The sequence below is a fragment of the Hipposideros armiger genome, unplaced genomic scaffold, assembly GCF_001890085.2.
Source record: "Hipposideros armiger isolate ML-2016 unplaced genomic scaffold, ASM189008v1 scaffold_578, whole genome shotgun sequence".
Classification (NCBI taxonomy): Eukaryota; Metazoa; Chordata; class Mammalia; order Chiroptera; family Hipposideridae; genus Hipposideros; species Hipposideros armiger.
Window position 1 is genome coordinate 804,910 of NW_017731928.1, and position 23,317 is coordinate 828,226.

At 42.6% G+C, this 23,317-nt stretch overlaps 1 protein-coding gene across 7 annotated transcripts in view; it reads right to left on the reverse strand.

Annotated features, from left to right (window-relative positions):
• Positions 1-23,317, reverse strand: part of ATXN7 (ataxin 7) — a 134,317-nt gene that overhangs the window by 12,818 nt on the left and 98,182 nt on the right. For 5 of the 7 annotated variants that reach the window (XM_019624091.1, XM_019624092.1, XM_019624088.1 and 2 more), the window contains 4 exons: positions 8,235-8,487; positions 5,961-6,220; positions 5,369-5,451; positions 35-300 (listed from right to left, as the gene is read on the reverse strand). In XM_019624091.1, the coding sequence (XP_019479636.1) occupies positions 35-300; positions 5,369-5,451; positions 5,961-6,220; positions 8,235-8,487 (862 nt within the window). Of the gene's footprint in view, positions 1-34; positions 301-5,368; positions 5,452-5,960; positions 6,221-8,234; positions 8,488-17,543; positions 17,713-23,317 lie in introns of those variants that run through there. The other 2 variants (XM_019624094.1, XM_019624093.1) reach the window with 1 other exon arrangement.

Consider the following 23,317-nt stretch of genomic DNA (forward strand, 5'->3'; position numbering starts at 1 on the left):
GAAAGAGGGAGAGGAGTTGGAAAATGCGGCTTACCTTGGAAGACTGGGGGTGTGAGGTTTAGGTTTACTAGCTATGAAAGGCTTTGATTCGGAAGGAATCACTCCGTGCGAGTTTTGGTGTGGCTCCTGTGAAGTTCTAGGAGGGGCGGCATGCGGGTCCCTGAGAAGCTGCGTTGGTTGCTGAGAGTCGAGATGGCGAATCGATTCCTTTTCCCTGGTTTTGTTTTTGTGCTCGGCTAACAACACATCAAATTGTTTTCTTCTACCCTGGACAGCCCTCCGTTGGGTTAAGGAATGTGTCTGTAGACCAAAAAAGTACAGAAACCGAGGTATCTCAGTAATCATCATTTTTTTCTCTGTCATATGTCAAAAAACACCCTTCCCCAAAAAAAAGCAACCTGGACCACTAGCATGGTCAAAGGCTGCTCAGCATTTCCTAAGCTATGAAAAATCATGAGTATGGTCTTTTCCTTTTAAGCTAGAATAGAAGCAGCACATATTCCAGGCTCCAAATGTATGAGAGCTTCGTGATGTTACTGCCACCAGAAAAAAGAAATGCTTGCTGTGCCATCCAGTATGCACTGTATTTTGCCGTGTATAATGTGCGCTTTTTTTGCCCAAATTCGTGAGGGAAAAATAAGGATGTGCATTACACAAGGGTGGTAATAATTCCGTATCTATATAAATGTTTTTAATTCTTTTATTTATGCTTATGAGTTAAAAGTGTTAACTCGAGAAATCAATAACGATATCCGTATGCCAAATAATACTCTGGAATACGATAATCGGTTTTGTTGAACTTATGATGAACTTGCAACAATGAAGAGTTCTTAGCCTTCTATGATGCATAAATATCATAAATTTGTTACCGGTACATGAAACTTCTTGTACCTTTTATCTGTTCTTGTGTTTTGTAATTACAGTAATACCTTGGTTTGCGCGCATAATTTGTTCTGGAAACAAACTACTCATATTGCAAGACATCGCTTGTTTACCAAGTTAAAATGTATTAGAAATGTTTGCTAGTCTTGTGGAACACTCACAAACCACATTACTCGCAATCCAAGGTTTTACTGTATTTGTTACATAAAATGTCTTGTACCATAATGTTAAAAAATAAATGCCAAAATTCATTTATAATACAAAAAAACAAGGACCTAAATGTAAACAAATAAAAATTTGAATTAAAATATTAAAATGAAAGATTTTTTTCCCTGAAAGTTTGGGCCAAAAACGTGGCTGCGCATTATACATGGCAAAATACGGTAATTAAGTGGCAAACAGTAGAAACAAGCAGGTGACAGGTCCTCAAGTTTGTGCAACAGTAACAATTTGTTTACTGAGGCTCCTACCACATAAATCCATTAGAAAAATTCCTCTTTGGGCCATTTAGAATTTTAGACTGTTAAAAGGGAAGAAACAATTATTCCATAAAATATGTATCAGAAAGTCTTCTTTTAGTAACTGCCTGTTTCTCTCTATTCCAATGAAAACGCCATGGAAGGACAGAAACTGGCTCAAAGCAACGTGAGGCCAGGGCCTGCTAAGCCGAGGAAAGTCTCTAAGGCTGTGAGGAAAGATACAAAGCAGAGTGAATCCCTGTAAACGTAAGTGAATTCATCCACTATTTCCTCATCGCTTTTATGTCACAAAATATTGCAAATGATACTTTAGGTGTGTTCATGGCTCTCCACATTACACAGATGGACTGCTCTACACATTTTACACGTTTGCTACAATTGAAGAGGTTTAAGGGGAATTAGGCTTCTAATGTCCTTTTGAAATTCAATAGCATAACCTACTTCCTTCTTAGACAGACTGCAAACTACGTATGCCCCAAATCTAATCTGACACAGAAAGATAAATGTGTTTAGCTCCTTTTACATTTTTTACTTAATTTTCTTTAATATGTGATACACCCACGAGAAAGTAATCTAAACGAAGACAGGGAGCTGTTTTGTTCAGTGCTGGACCAGCACCTATACAGCATCTGGCATTCAATAAATGCTTCAAAGGAACATAAAAATAACGGCCCTCCAACATGTGTTGAATGAACGAATGAATACATAATGGCACTGGTACACCTGCCTGTCTCTCCAGACAGACGGAGACACCGCTCCTCGTCTCTCAATGTCCCCTGGTGCTTAGCACAGTAAAGGCAGGTGAAGAAAGTAGGCCAAGATGATCAATGTTTACCCTGCTTGATTTGAAGAGTAAACAGGATTTCCAAGAGTGCTGAAGAACCTTCCAAACACAAACCTGAGGCTCCCACCCCATCAGAGCTCTTTGGGAGCTGCCTCAGGCTCCCAGGATAAAGACCGTGTAGCCAGGCTTCTGGCTCCAAACACTCCAACACCCTGTCCCCACTCTTTTGGTGCCAAGAGCCTCCTTCTCCTTCTGTTCAGCCTCTTGGCTGTCTTTCTGACCCTAAGGCGTTTGTCCTGCCCATCACAGAGCTGTCACACATGTTGCTTCCTGGGTCTCCCCCACCCAGATAAATCATATGGATTTCAGCCCCATGTTCCTATGGCAAAGGAGGCTTCCTTGGTCCAATCTCCCATTAAGCTTGTTATAACATAGCCTTCCTTCCATGTGTTACTCACCAGTGGTGACTTGACAATTATTTGGGTGATTACCAGATCAATCTCCATCTGTTTCATTAGGCCGTAAGCCCCACGAGGGCAGGGAACGGCCTTGACTTTGTTAAAGCCTGGTATCCTCCGGGACCCGGAATGAGGCCTGTGTTCCCAGATGTATCCAGTAAGAATGTCTACAGTGGCTGAAGGGACAAAGCCACCAGGCTCAAAATCCATGTGCATGGAAGGCTAAGAGGACACTAAACAGGACACTGGACAGATGAGAAGTGACGAGGGCACAGTGAGGTGGCAGGTGGACAACAGGGAACGAGTGACAGGGGTGAGACTCAGGAGACCCCAACAGTGACGGGAAAGGACGACGCTCCGAGTGCGAGGCAGGAGAGGTGGGCAGCAGGTGGGGGGTGTTCAGCCAGGGCACTAAGTTATGTCTGGCCCACCAGCTGACCAGACTCAGGCCACAGGAGAGGAAGGGAAGGGAGAAAAACTGACAAGGAGGGCGCAGGAAGAGACGGAGGGCAGGCCTGCCAACATGCTGCATTTCCTGCCAGCTCTCTGCTGAACTCATGACACACCAGGGCTGAAGATACCAATTAATGCGATGACAGGATTAGCACCATGCCACGGACAATAATGACACTCTTAAGAGAACACATGGAGAGCACACAAGATTCCAAAAGGGAGTAGGCTGGTCAAACTCCTTGCAGATTCTGAGTTGATAAAGCTTTTGGTTCGCCAGCATGACTCAGGGGTGATTTAAAAAGAGCATGTGGGATAAAGAACGCCTCCTTCATTGACCACAGGTACGGGAATACTGAGAAATCCGTCACTAAGCATCAGGGAGGCAGGAAGAAACAGGGAGAGGACGGCATGTTTTAATGATGATGGATCGAGGCATGCTATCACAAGCTCTCTTAGGGGCTGGGCCGCTAACCCGGACATAATCCTACAGAGCTCGAATGGCCACCTTCAAAAACAACAACACATCTCTACGTGTGTTCAATTATCATCACAGAATACAAAAACAATTTGTTCTGCTGGGAGTTTTTAACCTAGAGATTCAGGGCTGGGCTTGTCCATCAACTTGTGAAATAGAATGCAAAATTCAGAATACACATGTGAATATATATTTTTTCCTCAGGAAAGAGGCTCTGTGATTTTTTTAAAACTTAGACATTTAAAGGTGCTCATGACGAACCTCTTCCCCCTAAAAGATCAGAACCATTGTTGTAAGATAAAATGAACATACTAAAATTAAATATTTAAATTAAAATAAGAACCACTTAGAAATAACATTTTCCATTTCTGAAGATTATAACATTCCCCCACTGTTTACGGGGTGGAGTGGGGCCTGAAGTCCTTTATTCAAACGCAATCTTTGGTAAAATTTAAAATAATACCCCAACAATTTTATTAACTTTTAGAAGATGAGACTAATTTTTAACCTGTCCTCCAAGAAGGGTTTTTAAATTATGTACTTCAAAGCAGTGATTCTTAAGAATACTTCTTGAATCTTTGTGAAAGGACACTCTCCAGAGAACCACAAATAAACATACATGCTCCTTTATGCAGCAGGTCTAGGGCGAGCCTGAAGCCCCCCATTGACAACCCTTATTTTACAGCAAATATACCACTCCGTATCAGCAAACTGGCATTTTCGAGGAAAACCTCAGGGCAGAAAAGATGATCATTCCATTTTCTTAGCTTATATATCAATTACACTGCATGTAATCTAGTATTAAAAAAAAAAAAAGAAAAAGAAGGCTATCTAAAAGTGACAAATGTTTTAAAGTGCCTCTTTAAAATGGAAGGACCACAGATCACAAAAACATTTTAAGAATATTCAGGGCTGGCCGAATGGCTCAGCTGGCTAAGAGTTGGCTTAAGAGTGCGAGCTCTGAGCAACAGGGCCACCGGTTTGATTCCCACATGGGCCAGTGACCCTGCGCCCGAGCTGAGCTATCACTCAGCTGCCAACAGATGGCAGGATGGCTCAGCTGGTGAGAGCAAGTGCTCCTAACAACAAGACTGCCTGTTCCACAGTGGGCTACGCCCGCCCACAACTAAGACTGAACTGACACCTTGAGCTGAGCTGCCGCCTGGATGTCTCAGTGGATAGAGCGTGCACTTTTAACAACAAGGCTGCTGGTTTGACTCCCGCATGGGATGGTGGCTACGCCCACCCACAACTAAGACTGAACACAGCACCTTGAGCTTAGAGACCATGAGCTGCCAACGGGCAGCCAGATGGCAACTGGCGCCCTCCACAACGAAGATTGAAGGACAACAACTTGGCTGGTCCCCTTCCCCAATTCCCCAACACTGTTCCCTTCCCCCAACTCCCCCATAAAATCTTAAAAAAAATAAAAAGTCTAAAAAAGAAAAAAGAATATTCATGTACATGCAAAGTAAATTTATGGACTTGTTCTAAGTATAATTTAAACCACAGTAAAGGGCAGCCTCTCATATTAAGTTTCTCAGAAGAAATGTTAAGTCTTTGGAAATAACAGGTTGATGAGGAAAGAACACTATTCCGGAGTACAACATTGCTCAGTGGAAACAAAATCTCTCTTAAGATTGCAGTTTGTAACAACAGACTTTACATGTTCCGAACCTGAGGCTTTCTTCATTAAAGACAAGTTATCCCCTCATTTACACAAATCGGAATACTCCGCAGACCAGGTCCCTAGCTTAGTCCCGCTGGGTGTCATGGCTGTTTGTCCTAGCCCTGTGCTCACCTGAGCACAGGAAGCTCTGCTCAGGAGGCCACCTACCTTGCATGTCAGAGACCGGGTGCAGGGCTTCTTGGTGTCGAGGTCAACGACCCCACAGTGCATGTCAGGATCAAACTCTCGTTCTGCCAAAAGCACACAAACATTACAACGGGCTCACCAAACCCTCCCTTCACTGAGTTTGTAAATAAGAAAACAGGAGAAATCACAAAACAGTCAAATTATAATTGGATAAACTCTACCACATATCAATAAATATAAAATAGACACTGTGTGAGCACTGCAAAGAAGCAGTAATATCACTTAGAGTGGGGATTATTGCCAGCAGGGGACAGAAAAGAGACTGTTTAAGTCAGCACTACTGCATTACCCCACTCAAATACACCACTGGAAAGCTGTGGCTACATAACCTACATACACATGCATGCATGCACACACACACGCGCGCGCACACACACACACACACACACACACACACACACACAACAGTGCAGACGGCAAGCATCCTATGTAAGGTACTTTCTCCTCTAGCTAACGTGACCAGTTTTCAAAGAGGACTTATAGACAGCAGCTCATGTGCTCCCTTACGAATGGCCGATACACAGAGAAACATTGAGAGAAACTGCGAAGTTACCTGATAACCTCTTATTTAAAAACTTCCTGTTACTGGAATTATCTTCAGACTTCTTTTCCAGGGCGAGCGGTGCAGGAAGCCCTTTGCCATTCAGAATCTGTCCAGGTGAAGGCAAGGTTGGCTTTGGTATTGAGGGGCAGTTAAGGCCAGGCTTGACTGAGGAACTCACAGTAGCAGGACAGGGTGGCCCCACCGCAGATTTCAGTAGTGTGCCATCCATCTTGGGATGAATCTTTTCCACTTTCACAGAGGGCGTCATGCTGTAGCAGGGGAAGTGAGAACACCAGTACCTAAGTGCCCCAGCGCCCCGGTGAACAGGTGAACGGGAGCAAGGGGGATGAATAAGAGCGTGCTACCCGTGCACTGCACCGAGCTAGGCTCCCCACGGCTCCTTATGCAAACCTGTTAGGACTCTCCAGAAAACTCAGTAAGGTTCACATTTATTCAGTCTACAACGGTGAGGCAAAAACCTCTAGTGACCATTGAATTTACCTGGTCTTTCATCATTCTAGAACAATCCTACACAGAAGCCAATTGGAGATCTAGACTTGATACCCAATGCAACTCCTACAAAAAGCAAAATATGAAAAAGTCTGAAAGGACCAAAGACTATTTGCAGGACCTGCAGGTCTCTGAGAACTGTCATTTTAAAGAAAGGATCCATCAAAACAAAGTAAACTGAGTAAGCAAAGAAAAGAATGTTGAAATTAGAGAATAGTTCCAAGAAATGTCACTAAGGACTTATAAGGACTGAAATAAATCTAACAATACGCCACCAAGAAGAGGCTCTCTGCTTCTGTCAATGAGCAAGACCAATGCTAATCAGTAAATGGTGTGTCACTGGAGTGAGAATTCTCCAGCCCTGAGAAAGGATTCTATAACAGGAGTTTGGAATACACATGCCTGATGCACGGCAGGTGAGCACAGAATACCTGTGCCACAATGAAGAACGGATTGCTCTTGAAATCTTACTGACACTATCGTTTGGGTGGCAAATGTTGGTATGAAGCTAATAGGTGGCCTGGCCCCCTCTAAAGGCCAGCTCCAAATAGAGGTTTGAATTGATGGGGTTTTACAGACTTTGTTCAGTGGAGTCAATGCTCTGACAGCTGTGAAGCTGGCAAGGGACATAAACAGCGCACTGGCATTTTCTTTGGCTTTCAGACAGCTCTGGGAACGACAGCCAAGCTTGCTGTGCTTGTGCTTCTGACAGATGAGCAGGGGCTGGGGGCTTAGCAACAAGGACAAACGGCCACCAACAGCTGTACCTGGGACGCCCTGACAGAAGCAGACACTGCAAGATGCCATGACCACTCCCAGTTGGCAAGGTCCCTGAGCAGTAGCAGGTGCTGGACGCTGCCCTGAGATTAACCAGGTTATCAGACCTTGGGCCTGAGATGTGTGGCATACCCTCCAAAAGGGAGGCGGGCCAGGGAAAAGCCACCTGCCACCAAGGCTGACGGCTGCCATGACGAGGCAAGATATGTTTCTCTGGGAGTGCACGGCTGCTGCCCCATGTGACCACAGGGAGCCTGCCAACCTGCAGCCCCACCGTGGAAACGCGCCAGAGCCTCGCCGGGTGGGTGTGAACTTCTTCTAGTCTTCCCTCATCACTACACGAGTGATGGGAGCCCAGGACTGGGGGAGGAAGCAATGCTTCCCTGTTTGCTCTGCAGGCCCCAGAAAGTCCTAAAACAGCACCTGGGACTCTCTTCACCTCTTTATTCCTACTATTACCAACTGCAACAGCTTAAGCGCCAGCATCCGTTTATTTATTCTCTCCTGGGGGCCAGGAGCCCGACTCTAATACATTAGCTCCACTACTCTCAATAACCCTGCACAAGGGCTCCGGAAAAAAGCAGTGCCATGTCTAAGACCCCACTAGGAAGTGATGGAGCTGGGATGTGAACCCTGACCTGTCTGACTTGAGGGGTCCTCAGCGAAAGCTCCTTGACCTTACTACGCTTCCTTCTCCTTACCTGGGAAGTGGGGATAACACAATACCTATTCCGTAGGGTTGTTCAGGCAATTAAATGACAATACACATGTAGAGCTACGTTTCAGTAGGTGGCACACAATAAAGAAGCACTAAATATTATTAACCTTATAACTAACATTATTACTGCTCTGTCAAGTCACCCAAGATGTGACAGGGAAACAAAGAGAAACAGCATGAATATGAATTTTCCCCACAGCGGGCTCCTTTTCAGATTGGCCGGAGTACACAGGTCCATTGCATCAGGTAAACATGAGGACCCTCCTGGCCATACTCACATTCTACTGTGGGGGACTCTGCTTTGTTGGATGGGATGCATTGGCCTGGTGTTCCCCCTGAGCTGCAGTTTCTCTTTGGGCGATTTCAACAACTTGGAACTTAATGAGGATGCGCTTAGAACGCCTCCGCTGGAAGAACGGCTGCCTCCACTTCCACTGCCTCCTTTGCTTTTGGACAGAGAAGGGAAGAAAGAAAATACTGAAGTGGGAGGAACGGCCAAAGAAGGCTTGCTGGATGAGCTATGTCTTCTTTCTGAAAAAGAAAACAAAGAAAAAGAAAAAAAGACATGTCTCAGGCAAGTCTCCAATGGAACCCTGGAAGAGTACTCTGAAATCAACACATTTAGGTTCAACTATATTAAACTCTTCAGTGTTCAGAATGGCTTATCTAGGCCCCACAGACTCATTAAGGTTTCTAGGAACTGGTCCTCCTGCACAGGAAACATCTCCACATAAAGAGGTTTATCATTCACAGATAGCCATTAGAGAGTTAAACAGCCCTTCTAAACCTGAGAATACTGGGTTTTGCCCATGAACCTTACGGCTCCAACTTGCAGTCAGAGAGATGAAAATTATTCATTCATCTGCAGAACTCTGCTAATTGACATTGCATGGAATTAATTCTTCCTTTTCAGCATAGCACCTCTCCAAATTTTCAAAATAGCAAAATGTTAAGAAACAAGTTGTACCTTCGGTTTTTCTTGTCACTACCCACTAGCATATGACACCAAATAAGAATGTTTCTAGGGTTATCTTATCGTTCCTTAAGAATCTGTGCTGAAATTTTCCAGTGAATCATTTCACACACACACACCCCCACCACCCCGTTTTTTAATAATCTCACTCAACTACAGATGGCATAGCTCTGGTTCACACCACTAAGATGCCAAAGGTGCAAGACAAAAATACCACATAGCTGTGCTTGGTGTTTAAACCAGGAAGTAATCCATGAGTAAGTACAGACTACACAGGTATCACTGCAAATAAGTCCGTCCACTGCAGAGTCAGTTTCTCAGGGTAAAGCAATCCATATGAAATAATCGAGAGCTGCTGAAGGATGTTATCATCGAGGCAAATCAATTATTTAGTAACTTTAGCTACTGAAGTACCTTGTGATGGTAGCTTAGTGGCTGCCTTTCATCAAACTTGTACTTTAAAATGACACATCTGCTTAACTCTAAGTTTTACATGTATGTGATCCAACATTTATTAATCACAATATGGAAGCTCGATGAGTATTTAAAAAATTTAGCATATTAGAATCAGTGACACCAGCATGACTTGAATGGTTTATTTCCAAAGGTCTTTTATACTAGCCTCTCTATGGAGCTGTGATGATTTATTCCCACAAGGTCATTGGTTCAACAATGCTTTATGAAGTACTTGAGAACCTGCTCTACACCAGGACAAATTTATTATGCTATCTGCAGACAAAATTCAAATTCTCCAACTCGACCACACAAAGGCCACAAGCAGGTTAGGAAGGCTAAATTGATACTGATTTATAAATGCTTGTTGCACCCCGCCCCCTTCTCTGATTTGAAAGTTGTGTGTAGGGAAGGGAAAATGCTCGTAACTTAAGTTTAATAATTTTTCAAGTTTGGCATCAGAGGTTTTTGGGTACTTTAAAAAAATTTTTTTCTCTCTCATCTGTGATCTCAAACTCTGTATATACTTCCAAGCATCAGCACTTGTCAGCTAGGACTATAAAAATCTGTCTCCAGCTCTGCTGTCTGCCTCGGCCGGTGGAGCTTTCCTGAGCCATGTCTCACTCATCTTCCCCTATAACATGGAATAGAGCAGGACTTCAGTTAACAGCTGCATGATCGGTGCATCTTTTCTTGTGAAGAGGAGTGATTTTCACATGGCCCTAGACCAGTGGTTCTCAACCTTGGCTACACATTGACATAACCTAATGAGCTTAGAACATACTGATGCCTGAGTCCCACCCTCAGAGAGTGTGATTTAACTGGCTTGGGGTGTGGCCTGGGCATCCAGGCTCTTAGGAGCTCCCCAGTGTGATTCCACAGTAAAGCCAAGATTGAGGGTCCACCTGAGGCTCGGCTGACATCTCAAAACCATTAACCACAGCTAAGTGAACATTCGAACAGCACTGAGAACACTGCTTGGTGTCCACACGGCACCGTGTATCAGTCTGTTAAAGGTCACTGCTGCTACTTGTCCTGAACGAGTGTTTTCCAAACTTCCGTCAACTGCAAACTATTTCCATTGTTCTAACCAAAGCCACATAAAATACTATTTTGTACTCAACACTTTAAATGATCAACTCTCCTATTCCCTCCTCCTCCTTAGTCTAATATTAACCAGTCTCTCATGTGAGCATCATTGGTATTTTGGACAGGATAATTCTACGGGATTTCAGGGTAGTTAGAATTCCTGGTCTGCCACCCTTTAATCACCAGTCATGCCCCTCTGCCAAGGGCAACCTGAAACTACCCCCAAGTACATTTTCAGATGGCTCAGCATGAAGCAGTGTACCTCGCTTGAGAGATATTTTCCCCAAACAATAGTATCTCTGAAGCAATAGGTTTGATAAGCCTCCTATAAACATTTTTCTGATATACATTAAAATAATTAAATATTGAAATATTCATCCATGCTCACCCACAGAAAGTGTCTGCCTGGTGGCAGTGTACTGAAGAAATAATACCATGTCTGTGGTATAAAGGGGGAAACCCCAACAGGAACTCTGACTTTTAAGAAGTCTACTCCTCTTACTATTCTCTGGTGATCGGAATTCTCAAGCAAATGTCTCAGAATAAATGTGATACATTTTCTCCTGTATCAAATGATGTAAATAAAATTTTCAATCTGATTGAATACAGTCAGTTCTGCTACATTGCTTGTTTTGGGAATGTAAATCTATTCCAAAGCTACTGATGCACTAAAAAACAATTTGAGCATAATGAAATTTTGCATTTGCTTTTGCAAGATTTCAACTGCAAGAAGCATTAGGTGAATGCAGAAAACTGTACCTGGCTGAACAGAACCACATGGGAATACACAAAATGCCCCCCACCCCAAACATCCACCAGCCACCTCAGTCACCACGGATGTCAGGAGCCTCGCCTACCCGTGTCAGGTGCTCCCACTTTCCACTGATTTCAGAGAACATTCCTTCCACCACTACACAGCTCACAAGCGCTTCTTCCTGACACCTTCTTCCAGAAGCAAATGTTAGGTCGTTTTCAAGGTAAACTGTCATACTTTTTCTCAGATTTATGTATTTTTTTAAACATTAAATCTATGTAAAACTGTGCTACCGTTTTTGTCAGGTTCCTGTCTTTTCCTGTGTGTGTCACTAATGAAGTTTTTGAGTGTTGTGCCCATATCCCAATTTTCTCAATGAGTCTCATGTGATTTTTATTGTGCACTTTAGAACAGTGCAGTAATTTTTTAGGAATGCGTGTTGTGTTACAGCAGAACTGACTGTAACTTCAAGCTTGTCCTTTCAATTTTCTATTTCCATCATAGTCCATTCTCCCCATTTTCTTTAGTTAACACTTCTTTTCTTGTCTATCTCTCAAAATGGGATTCTGCACTACAAAATCAAGATTCAAAGTTTCTTAACATTAAAAGTCAGCTGATGTATCAATGACATTCCCCCCGAATTGTATATTCTACTTCAACAATAAAAGCTATTTAAAAACTGAGAATGGCAACTTATCATGTGAATGTCTTCATTCAGTAAAACTTGAAACTGGTGGTGTGCACGCTCCCTCTCTGTCTCTCCCTCTCTCTCTCTCTCTCTCTCTCTCTCTCTCTCTCTCTCTNCTCTCTCTCTCTCTCTCTCTCTCTCTCTCTCTCTCTCTGAGTGTGTGTGTGTCTGAGATTCTGGCTGAAAAGTGCCAGCTCAGATTCTTATCATGCTGCTGAATTAAGTTGTTCCTTCACATCTGGGTCTGGTACCTTATTCTCTAGAAAGGGTGGCATCTGGCTTTCCCTTCACGAGAGAGCGAAGAGGGAAAACTAAATTTAATTATAGTTCCAATGGACTCTCCTCATCCTTTCACTGTGGGCCCTTCTTTTTCATAAGATTTTAAACTAGGCCTTCAACTTTAAAAAGTGTATGTTCTTACACCAAAAGAGAAACAGGCAAGTTATGAGTAGGGTTAGGGACCTCCTGTTAGACAAACCGGTGGTCAGATGCTAAGTGTAACCGCACTGGTCTGGTGAGGAGGCCATGCTGAGTTTTCCAAGCACTCCTCTCCAGGGTCTTGCACCAACCCAGAAAAGGCACACTGCCCCTGAATCAGGGGGACACTTTGAATGGCTCCAGCAAGAGGGAGAGACAGTCAGGCAGGCTGACAGACAGACAAACACAGACACAGGAAAAGAGGAAGGACATGGGTGAGTGTGGGTGAGTGTGTGAGCAAGGCAGATAAAGGGAGGAGGGGAGGGAGGGAGGGATAGATAGATGGATGCATAGGGCTTTCTTTCCCTTTGTGGCTTGAAGATGTGACCCCACTGAAGGCAAGGGCAAAGATACAGGGGAGGAGAGGACAGCTTTCTTCAACTCTTCCGAAGTGGAAAGCAACCAGAATACTACTGGGCTTGTGATTTTGGAATCATGCTGAGTTTAAAAAAGTATATATTTGGGTATATATGTAAGTGTACGTATATATGTTTGTGTGTCTATGTATATATGTGTATATGTGTGTGTGTGTGTGTGTGTGTGTTGACACTCAAGTACAAACCAAAAAGAAGCTCAAAGCAAATAATTAGGTATTTTTAAGTCACAAATATTATTTCGAAAATAAAAATAATTTGTAATGCACACTTGTCAAAGTTAGGGCACAAACCTAAACTTCAAAGCAAACTATAACTTCAAATCATTCACGCTTGAAAAAAAGTATGTCAGACTTTTTAAAGTGGTTATCCCTGAGATGATAGGTCTATTTTTGAAAAACCTTTGCATACTGCTTAAATTTTCTATAATGAATGAATATGGTTTACTTAAGTATCAAATACATACTTTACAAAAAGAGAAATTTCACTGGTGTTCTGGGCTGAATTTCACAAATGCCAACATAAAGCAAGCCACATTACAGTCAATGAGCACAGTATCAATTTGTTCCATTCTCAACAAGCATGCAAGAGCAGGCAGGAGCGCTAACAGTAATCGTTACGGGCACCAAAAAGCGCTGTTTAGAAACTTTGGGTCATTCAGTAAGCAGCCCCTTCACAGAATTAGTTTATTTTGATATCCAGGTTGAAAATAAGTGTCATCTACTATTAGGCAGCTTCCAGTTAACCCCACTTTCAGGATGCCAAACACAACTCATGAGGCGCCAACTGGCATCTTCTGTCTTTCATAGGATTCTGACCCCCTAGGGAACATCAGGATCAGGAGCTGAGGCAGGCTATAAATTGAGACAGCATGTATGCATTTTTAAATCGCAGAACTTCTTCTTTACATATCTACTTTTCACCACATTGGTTTTTCCTTAAACTTTTGAGATTCAAAACCAAATCACATTCCGGATCTTTCATCATATCTGCACATTATCAAAGACTATTATTTACTTAATGTATTTTTCAAAAGACAGTGGCTGACTAGACATACCTAATTTTGTGTTACAGATGCAATATCTGTGAAATCAGGGGTTTGGGTTTAACATTTATTTTTTTTGCTCATAACTATTTAAAAATACTTGGTATACCATTTAAAATCACACCATGAGCTATGCAAGGACATAAAACACTGAATGATGTCTTCCCACTACTCACACTGTCAGCTTTTCCCTGTAAATTTTCTTACTCTTTTCTAATAGCACTCTCATCTGACCTGCAAATGTGGTCCTACTCCACTCCTTGTCACATACTTCTTTAATCCCCAAATCTGTTTTTCTTTTGGTCCAATTTCTTTAGGGTCCTCAGGCACTTGATTAATAGTCTAATGCTAAAAAGGAAGCAATTTGGTGGGACTGTCCCTGGAACACTAAAATCTTAAGTTGGCAAACCCAGAGCTGTTGTTCTCTGACACACAATGTCGAAGGACAATCAGCCAAAATTGGAGCCATAGGCAGCCTCAGAGCATGCTTAGGTGGGTTACAAACGCATTGGAAAACAGGGAGGGAGAAAAAACCCTCAGCACAAAGCACTAGGCATCGTTTCCACTAGAGAGATCTAACTGAAAAGGATGATTTCAACACTGGCTGCCCTAACAAATTAGTCTTTAACTGTGACTTCTGCCAAATGCATTTCTCTTTCCTTTAATGCAGAGGTGCTTTTAAATTAAAACATAAGGGGAAAGTGCAGAAGAGAGTCATTTGCAGCACTCGGGGCACTTGAAACAACTTTTCGCCAAAGGTTTATAATCGAATTATCAAGCTCTTCAAGTCAGTGCTTTATGATGGGAATAAAAGGCCCACTAAAGTGTTCCAGGTCTCTTTGCATTTCCACATCTCTGGGCAGGGTGCACACTGCAGCACCCCCATTCACACTGGCTGCATGAAAGAGAACAGATCACAAAGGGCAGATTACAAGGGAGAAAGACTGGTGGGGGAAGGGGCAGGCGTGAATGGATTGTAAATAATGTTGCTAAGAAAGGAGCAGAAATATAGCAACCTCAAATAATCCTCTAGCCAGGAATTCTTCCCATGGGACAGTTCTTTCTGGACTTTGCTTTCAAGTATGTGAGAAATATGAAAAAGTTTATTGACTATCGGAGGTACCCCTCCCCCATCATCTTAACTTGTAGCTCTTGGCAAACATGTAAAAAATGTTATAAAATAGTTTAAAAATCCAAATCGTTTATTAAAGATGATAGCGAAAAAGAAGGGGTACTCAATGGTGTAACATTTGATCAACTCAGTTGCGAGCATAACATCACTTCTTTATAATCATGGTCAGCAGACTGCTTGCTTCAGGGAAAACTGAAGGGTCAGGCAGCCAGTTCATTTCCATAAGGCAGCCCTTCCTCCGCTCCTGCAGCCCCGGCCACAGTGCAGGCTGCGCTGAGGGTTATCACCAGGGTCTCAGACAGACACACACAAGTTTGCTGCTGCCTTGACTTAAACACAGCCACCTCTATGAGGTTCTGTGATCCACGGAATGGTGCCACCTTTGTGACCTTACTGTCACCGTTTCTGACTACAGGATATCCTGAAACGCATGCCATGCTGGCTGACACTACTGTTTTGCTAACAGTCATAAGGACCTCCCTCTGCTGTCTTCAGGAAGCACACTGTTACCAAATGATACTGACAATACAGCAAGCAAACACCTGCCTGAAACAAACAAGGTTTTGCTGTCTGAGTGATGCACAGCATTCCCCGAAAATCTGCTCCCGTCTCCCTCCCACCTCACCACTGACTTGAAATGTTTGCATTCCTCGGGTGAGAAGCAAAAAAGAGCCCGAACCAAAAATCCACAAGTTTCCAGCTACTTTTTAATTTAATCCTTCATCTTTTAGGAAAAACAGCACTCAACAAATCCAGTGATCTATCACTGTAAGTTCAGCCTTCCAGTTTGTTAGACCATGCACGGTTCAAGCATCCACCAACTCAATTCTTACATGAGCATCTCTGCAGCCGTATTTTGGGTGTGGGTCACAGTTTTTCCCAAATGAAAGACACAAGGCTATCATCAAAGTGCAAAAAAAGAGAATTACGAAAAACAATGTGTCTTTACTACTCCAATCCAATTTTNCTCTCTCTCTCTCTCTCTCTCTCTCACACACACACACACACACACACACACACACACACACACACACACACACACACACACACACACAGAGAGATACGGGAAGACAGAATTAAAGGAACTTGGTAAAACTCAAATTAGAGGAGTTCTCTTTTGGTTTTGCTTATTTGTTTTTAGTGAAAACCTCTGTGCAGGAATCCCCACGGGGAGCCCTGTCTTCCCAGGCCAAAAGGAGCAGCAAGTCTAGGTGCCATGGAGTGTCACCACCTGCTCCAAAGTGCTGCGCTGAGGCTGTACGTCACAGCTGCACTGCTGCGTTCCACTACTTTTCTATCCTTTTTATTTTACTTTGCTCTGGGTGGGGGAGAGAAGACGGTGAACACGGGAATAACAAAACCCTCAAACTCAGAACAGTCCAGAAAGCCGCCTTCCTGAGGCACTCTGTTAATAAGGAATGGGTGATTCATTACTTAACAATGCCGCTGTTTTCAATGAGTTTGCGGCACGTGTATTTTTTCTGGAGCGAGAAATAGTATCTGCCCCACCTATAGGCTGGGGCTGTCAACTAAAAAACACCAAAAGCAATATTCAAAAACGAAACCAGAAACGGCAAAACTAAAACTGCCTCACAAGAGATAAGAGTTTTTAGAAAAATCAATTTTAGGGGATTAACAGCTATTTGGTTAAAGGTTTAAGATTTGTTTGTACTTATAGTCCTTCAAAAGGGTAGCTAAATCTCAACCTCAATTAAACTCATCCGGTCACTGCAGAAGGCATGAAATTTGAATCCAGTGAAAAGTAAAGAACTCAACTGTCACCTCACTTCCTGCTTGCAGACAGAGGCACGAGATAATTAATGTAACTCCGAGAACAGCCTCCCAGCCACTCAGCTTAGCTGTACTGGCTACCTTAATAACAACTGAAAAAAACCTCTTTTCTGGCAGTCAGTCAGTAATTACGTTTTTATACACTTCATTTAAGAAGTTACTGAATGACTTCCCAGGGTTACTGTTTGTATTTTGAAGTTGTTTTCCCTCTTGACACAGTGTTCTGTTTGAAACTTTGCTGTGGATTTGAAGTATCTGACAAATAGCTTTCAAACACATTCTTACAGGAAACACTGTGAACTGCCTGTCATGAAACCTCACTTACCACAAGTGAGATAAAAAACAAACAGTTAAAGCATGTTACAACGTTCCTCCATTTTTAGAGAGCGACGTAGCCAATGTTCTCCCTGTTTTGAGATCCGGGAACTGTTTGGTGCAAACCTCAGCATTTTGTTGGAGTTAATAGCAAACTCAACTCCTGTCTGCATTTTGACCTTTGGCCAGATTACTCAAATGACATTTCAGAATGGCTCCTGTGGGCGCTTGAAGCAGCTAATCCTTCTTGTTGCGATTACCCACTCCGATCACCAGCTCTGCAGAGCTCACGCTCTGCACCGCTTCAGCAGCAAACGGCTCTGGGCCTGCTGGCAGGACAGGACAAATGATAGCAGGAAACAGGCCTGCACGCACTCTTCTGACTCTGCTTGGTTCTATGTAACGTTACCAAAGACCTAACCCACCTCCTGCAAGCTCATCCAGCACTGGGCCCCGAGCCAAGACCAGCCTCTGAAAATTGTCTCGGAAAACTTACCGAGTGGAGCTTTCAGCCCCTGTGCGGAGGAAGGGCCATTGTGGAGAGGCTTCTTGTGACCTTCCATTCACATAATTTGGTTGTGCTTCATTGCACACTCGCTACTGCAGGCTTACATCATGAGTTGGGTCTGCCCACCAACTCCAAATATGCTCCATGTTTGGTCTTATGTAACATTTGCTACTACTGTAAAAAGCACTTGAATTACAAAGGTCCTGGCAGATCAACAGAAAACAAGGGGAGGAGTCTAATTTGATCTAATATGGTCATACCAGGCATCCTGGCTGGTGTAAATTAATCCGTCTAGTTGGAAGGCAGCTTGCCAAAACTGGAGAAGATGAAATTTATAAATTAAACCTGCTGAAATGTGAATTATTCACACCCTGATTTTTCTAAATACCTTTAAACTGATACTATTACCAGGTATAATAGAAAATTTACATGATTCATTATACCATCTACATTTTATGTCTGGATAGACCTAGAAGTTTTAACGTTATACATTTCTATAAATATCAACAAGCCTTTCCCCCCATTTTATTTCCTCATGATGTATATTTTAAAAAAATAAAAGTTTGTTATAAGTGAGCACTCTTTTCTTCCCAAATCTAGTAACAAAAATCTTATTCTCTGTGCATATTAGTAAAATATGTCTAATTTCAGAAGAATATACACCTGAGTGTCCAGAGTTTCAATCACTGGCTGACTGACTATAAAGCGTGGTACTTTTTATACTAAGAATCCCAAAACGTCTCTAAGTAGCGCTTTGTAAACAGTGTCTTCCTGGTTTAGCTGTTTCCCCATCTCAGCCCTATTACACTCCCTATATCAATACTCCCCCTCTTGCCAATCATCATCAAATCTTACTGTCAAACAGACATTGAAAAAAATGGCCAACTGATCTGAGTTTTATGATAATAACGGCTGCACACATGAATAGACTCAGATGACTGATAGTTCTTAATGAACACTTAATAGTCGAGGGGGGGGGTGGGGAATTCCTCTGCAGAATCCCATCACCCCATGCAGAATACCTGGCAAAAAGTCATGAAGTACATGTGTGGAAAGATTCGGCCTGGGAGGAATGGGAAAGAGTTGTGGGCATAGGAAATGGCTTCTGTTAGACCACACAAAAATTCTAAATTTATTCTAAAACAAAAGAAGAGTAGCCATGCTGCTTTATTTTCACAGCAAGCATTCAGATCCTAACCATGACAGTGATATTAAAATCCAGAGGGTTTTCTGAAACCTACTGCTTTCTTTTCCTTTTCAGGTTTCTTACAGTCACATTCAGACTAAAAAAACTATGGTGGTCCTTAAAAGACACCAGAAGAACACAAAGAAAGAGCCATCAGTGAGCCTTAGAAGGAAGGATAAGCAAATTTCAAAAGTTAATTAGCAAAAAAAATAATTTTAGGTTAATTCACTGCAAGTTTTCTTAAGCTAGCAGGAAAAAAAAAAATCCACTGTCGTGCTGCCTGATTGCAACAGGTCTTGGCACTGTTTGCTGCACCCACGCACCCTCCCCAAGGGGCAGATGAGGAGTCTCCTGGATGTCATCAATTGCAGAACAGAACCGGGATAAGAGTATCTTTCTCAGACTGAGCCGCAGTCCCCACCACTGCACCCACCAGGCCGGACGTGGCCTCCTTTCTGGGCTCTCAGCACAAATGCTTGCCTTTCCAGTGTTCCCTTTGGTAGATGGTGGGAGTGCAAGTGGGGGGAACAATCATTATGAGAACCAGTCAACCCATGACAGTTCTGGGGACCGTCTTTCTGCAACCCTCAGGAAAGCCTGGGTGAATCTCAGCAGATGTTCTTAAATGGAACGAACACATGTCTACATTTAATTTTATACACAAACAACTTAAATTTATTTTTAAGATGTACATCAAATGGGGATGAATGACAGTGCAAGCCAGGAAAACATAATTTTGTACAATAAACACAAATATACAAAACACCAGGCCTAAAGCTCAAAGTAAACTTTTTAATGTTTAAACAAATACAGCTCTGTTCTCCTTGAAAAGCACTGTTACTATTTTCTTCAAACAATTTCCCAATATCCTATCCAAATAAAGTTTATACTGATATTAAATCCCACAATGGTGGCTCAGATTTAAGTGTCTATGTCTGGGGACATGGTCACATTTCTTTTTTCTTATAAAAAAATAGACTACAGACTAAAAAAAGGCTACAGACTAAAATACCATTTTAATAGAATAACACCCATGCCTTACAGACCAAAAATTATAGGTATTGGCTGTGGTGTGGATGGTGTGCACTCATCAGTTTTACTCTGGTTGCACAAAAGGAGTCCTGATCTGACACAAATCCTGTGAATGAGCCGGCGCAGAGCACACGTGCAGCAGCCTGAGCTGGGAGGGGCAGCCGCCCATGGTCTCAGCACCTTCAGTTGTGCAGCCACAGGCAAAAGCCCACCGGCCCCCAGGTCTGTGTGCTCCTCAGAAGCCTAATTCCACTCCCTCCCTCCAGGGCTGTGGTGAGGACAAAGGAGGTAACACATTTAATGCAGTGCCCAGCACATCTCAAATGCTCGATAAATGCTAGCTACTATGATCAGAAACAAGGAGAAACTGGATGGTGGACATCATCTGAAGGAAGAGTAAGAGAAGAGTGGTTTTGATTACAGAAATTAGTGAAGTCCCCAGCAAATCATAGGATTTCCTAAATCAAATCCCTAAGAAGCCAGCAGAGATGCCTGTCATTTGGTGTTCTGCCGTGGGCAGTTGGGAATTGCTGTGTTCCTGTCCCGGGCGGTAGCCAGTTCTCCACAGTTTATAGAGCACAAGTCTCCACTAACCCCACTTTACTGTCTCAGCAGGCCGGGCGAGTTATAATTGGCCTTAATTGGCACTTACAGGAGCTTTAACATTCCTTACCTGCTGCCAAGGAGCACTTGAGGGGGGGGGGAGTATTTTCAAACTTAGAAATACCAAGCAATTCATTCAGCTGTAGGCCTGGAAGCCTGCTACCCAGATTCAGATTAGCTTCACCAAGAAATGTTGCTATGTTATCATCCAGCGTTCATTAGGTACTCAGGCCAGATTAGGGGAGGCCGGAGATCAAGTTTAAATGAGGATAATTCACCTTGGGGGATAATACCAGCAGCCTTCCTCTGGCTGCCACCACCTGAGCTTTCCATGAGAGGCTCCTCCAGGGCTCAGCCACACTTCCTGTGTGTGTCCCTTTTCAGCTGGTCCATGTGTTCCAAGGCAGGCAAATAAAGTATAACCTCACGGCCTGATTTATAATACATAGGCTTTGTGTTCACCACAGTCTGACCTCAACCCAGCCATTATCTGATACACAAAGTGAACACTGTTAAAAGGTGACCAATCACTCCAAGCGCAAGGAGGACCGAGATCAGAAACAAAACTGACAACAGTGTTGCGCAGGCACTGCCGCCAGTCTGGCTAAAACTGTTCCCTGTAGAAGACTACACGTGCTGCACAGAGGAAGCCAGCCTAACAGAACTAGGTGTCTTCCCCTGAGGTCAATTCCATACAGAATGAACAGAAATTTCCCATATTACAGGAAGATTGCCTGTAACTGTTTAGATGGATATTTAAAAAAATTGTCACTCATTTTGGAAGATCTCTTTGCCTTATATCATTAATATTACTAAAACTCAGAAGATACATGCCACTCTGGTAGTAAAAAAGTTGGCACTTTTTAGAGAAACTTACTTCAAAATCAAATGACAATCGTGTGTGTGCGCGCACATGCTGCATATGTATAAAATAATGTAAGAGGCTTTAGAAAAAGAAATGAAAGTTCAGAAAAATAAATAAAACACCTACTCCTGGTGGCAATACTTGCATAGAATTCTAGTAGAGCTACAAAGTATTATAGCCTTTTTGGGAAACAATCTAGTAGCAGCTATTAACAGTGCAAATAAATATCCTTTCTGACCCAGGAGTCTCTTCTTAAGACTCTATCCCATAGAAACAAAACCACCACTCGTGAAAGATATATGTAGCAATAGCAGGGTGGTTACCGCTTCTTTGTTTAGAGGCAAAAGCAGGAAAGAAAGTTAATGTCCACAGACAGAGGGCCTGGCTACTGTATAGCCACACCTCAGAAGAGTAAGCATTCATTAAAAAAGGGGATTAGTGTTATGTTGGGGTGTGAATGGATTCCCACGTGGCACTATTCAGTAGAAAAGAAGTATGCATAACATGATCCATTTTTTGTAAAACTGCGACCCAAAGCCCCTGCTAGTAAAACATGGGCTTATATGTGCCTGTAGAGAGTTATGAGTATGAGAAAAAAATATAGAAGGATGTATAATATTAAGTTACGCACTAAGAATGTACCAACTTACAGAGGTGGCTTACAGAGTAAAAAAGACTGTTACGTTAAAGAAGGTGGGGAGGCAGAAAGAGCCAATGAAATAAAAAGAGTAGACTAACTGAAAATAGCACGTTTGAGATTATTACATTTGTGTATCTATGTAAAAATATATGCTGTGTATAAACATTTCATATATTCATGTCAATCAAAAAAGTCCATAGAGAACCTGTTTTAACAAGTTTTTCTTACGAAAAATGCACTGCGAGGGGAGCTGAAAAACATTTAAACAGTATGAAATCCTGGTATCACAGCAAACAAGTTATCCTGATGATGACAGCCATTTCATGTTTGGCCAGGCAGACTGAGATTCAAGGAGCACAACTGAGCATAGTAAGAATCACACAGAAAGGCCTACTAGCCACTCAGGAAAAACACCATCTTAACTTTCAAAAGCTCACTACAAATCTGGTATTAAGAATTCTAACAATCTTTTTAAAGTATCAAGCACAAGAAGCAATGAAACAAATTTCAGTTCAGAATTTATTTTTGACCCTAGGAAACTAAAAAAAATCAAGAATTCTATCATGTGTGATTAGGAGTTTACTGTTTGTATTTTAACTCATTTGACTGTGAGATAATTACCTTCCCTGATCTCTCCCTCTCTCTTTTTTTTCTAAACTTTGAAACACACAAGTGGAGAAGGTATACAATTTCTTTGAAGTTCAATTTGAGAGCGCTTGTCTTAAAAACAAGATGGAAAAGTAAACCGAAGACTGGGACTGTTAGACGCACAACGTGGCCACTGTCCTCCTGCCCCAAACCAGTTCGTTTCATGGGCTTGGACCAGAACACAGGCCGGCAAGCTGCGGCTCGCGCGCCACACGCGGCTCTCTGGGTACGTTCTGTCTCAAAAGTTTGCCGACCACTGGGAGAGCCAATCCTGTCCTCACAACAATTTAAAAATTATTCGAGAGCCATAAGTATATTTTTACATAATCACCGTTATGTGAGTAAAATCCTTTATAAATTTTATAAATGAAACTATGATAGTTTTATTTTCATTTTCAATTTTACTTCAGAGCCACACGCTTGCGAGCCGCAGTTTGCTGACCCCTGGTGGCTCTTCTGTCTCAAAAGTTTGCGGACCCCTGGACTAGAACATGCACTGGAGGAATTAGCCCCGCCAGGTGGTAGGTGCTACAGCTCAGGAAGTGATAAAAACTCCCTCCTCTGGTCGTATGTAAGACCACAGCTTAACAGGGTTGAAATAGCAGGTGTGTGTGTATTTTAACTAATCAACATACAAATCAGTCTTGTGAAATGATTGTCAGGAAAAACATCTTTTAGAAAATATAACTAAAATATGAATTTTAAAATGCCCTCTTTAAAATCTGAAGCACAGCTATCTTAACAATTTATATATGTAGCAAACAAGTCAAGAGCAGCACTGGTGAATA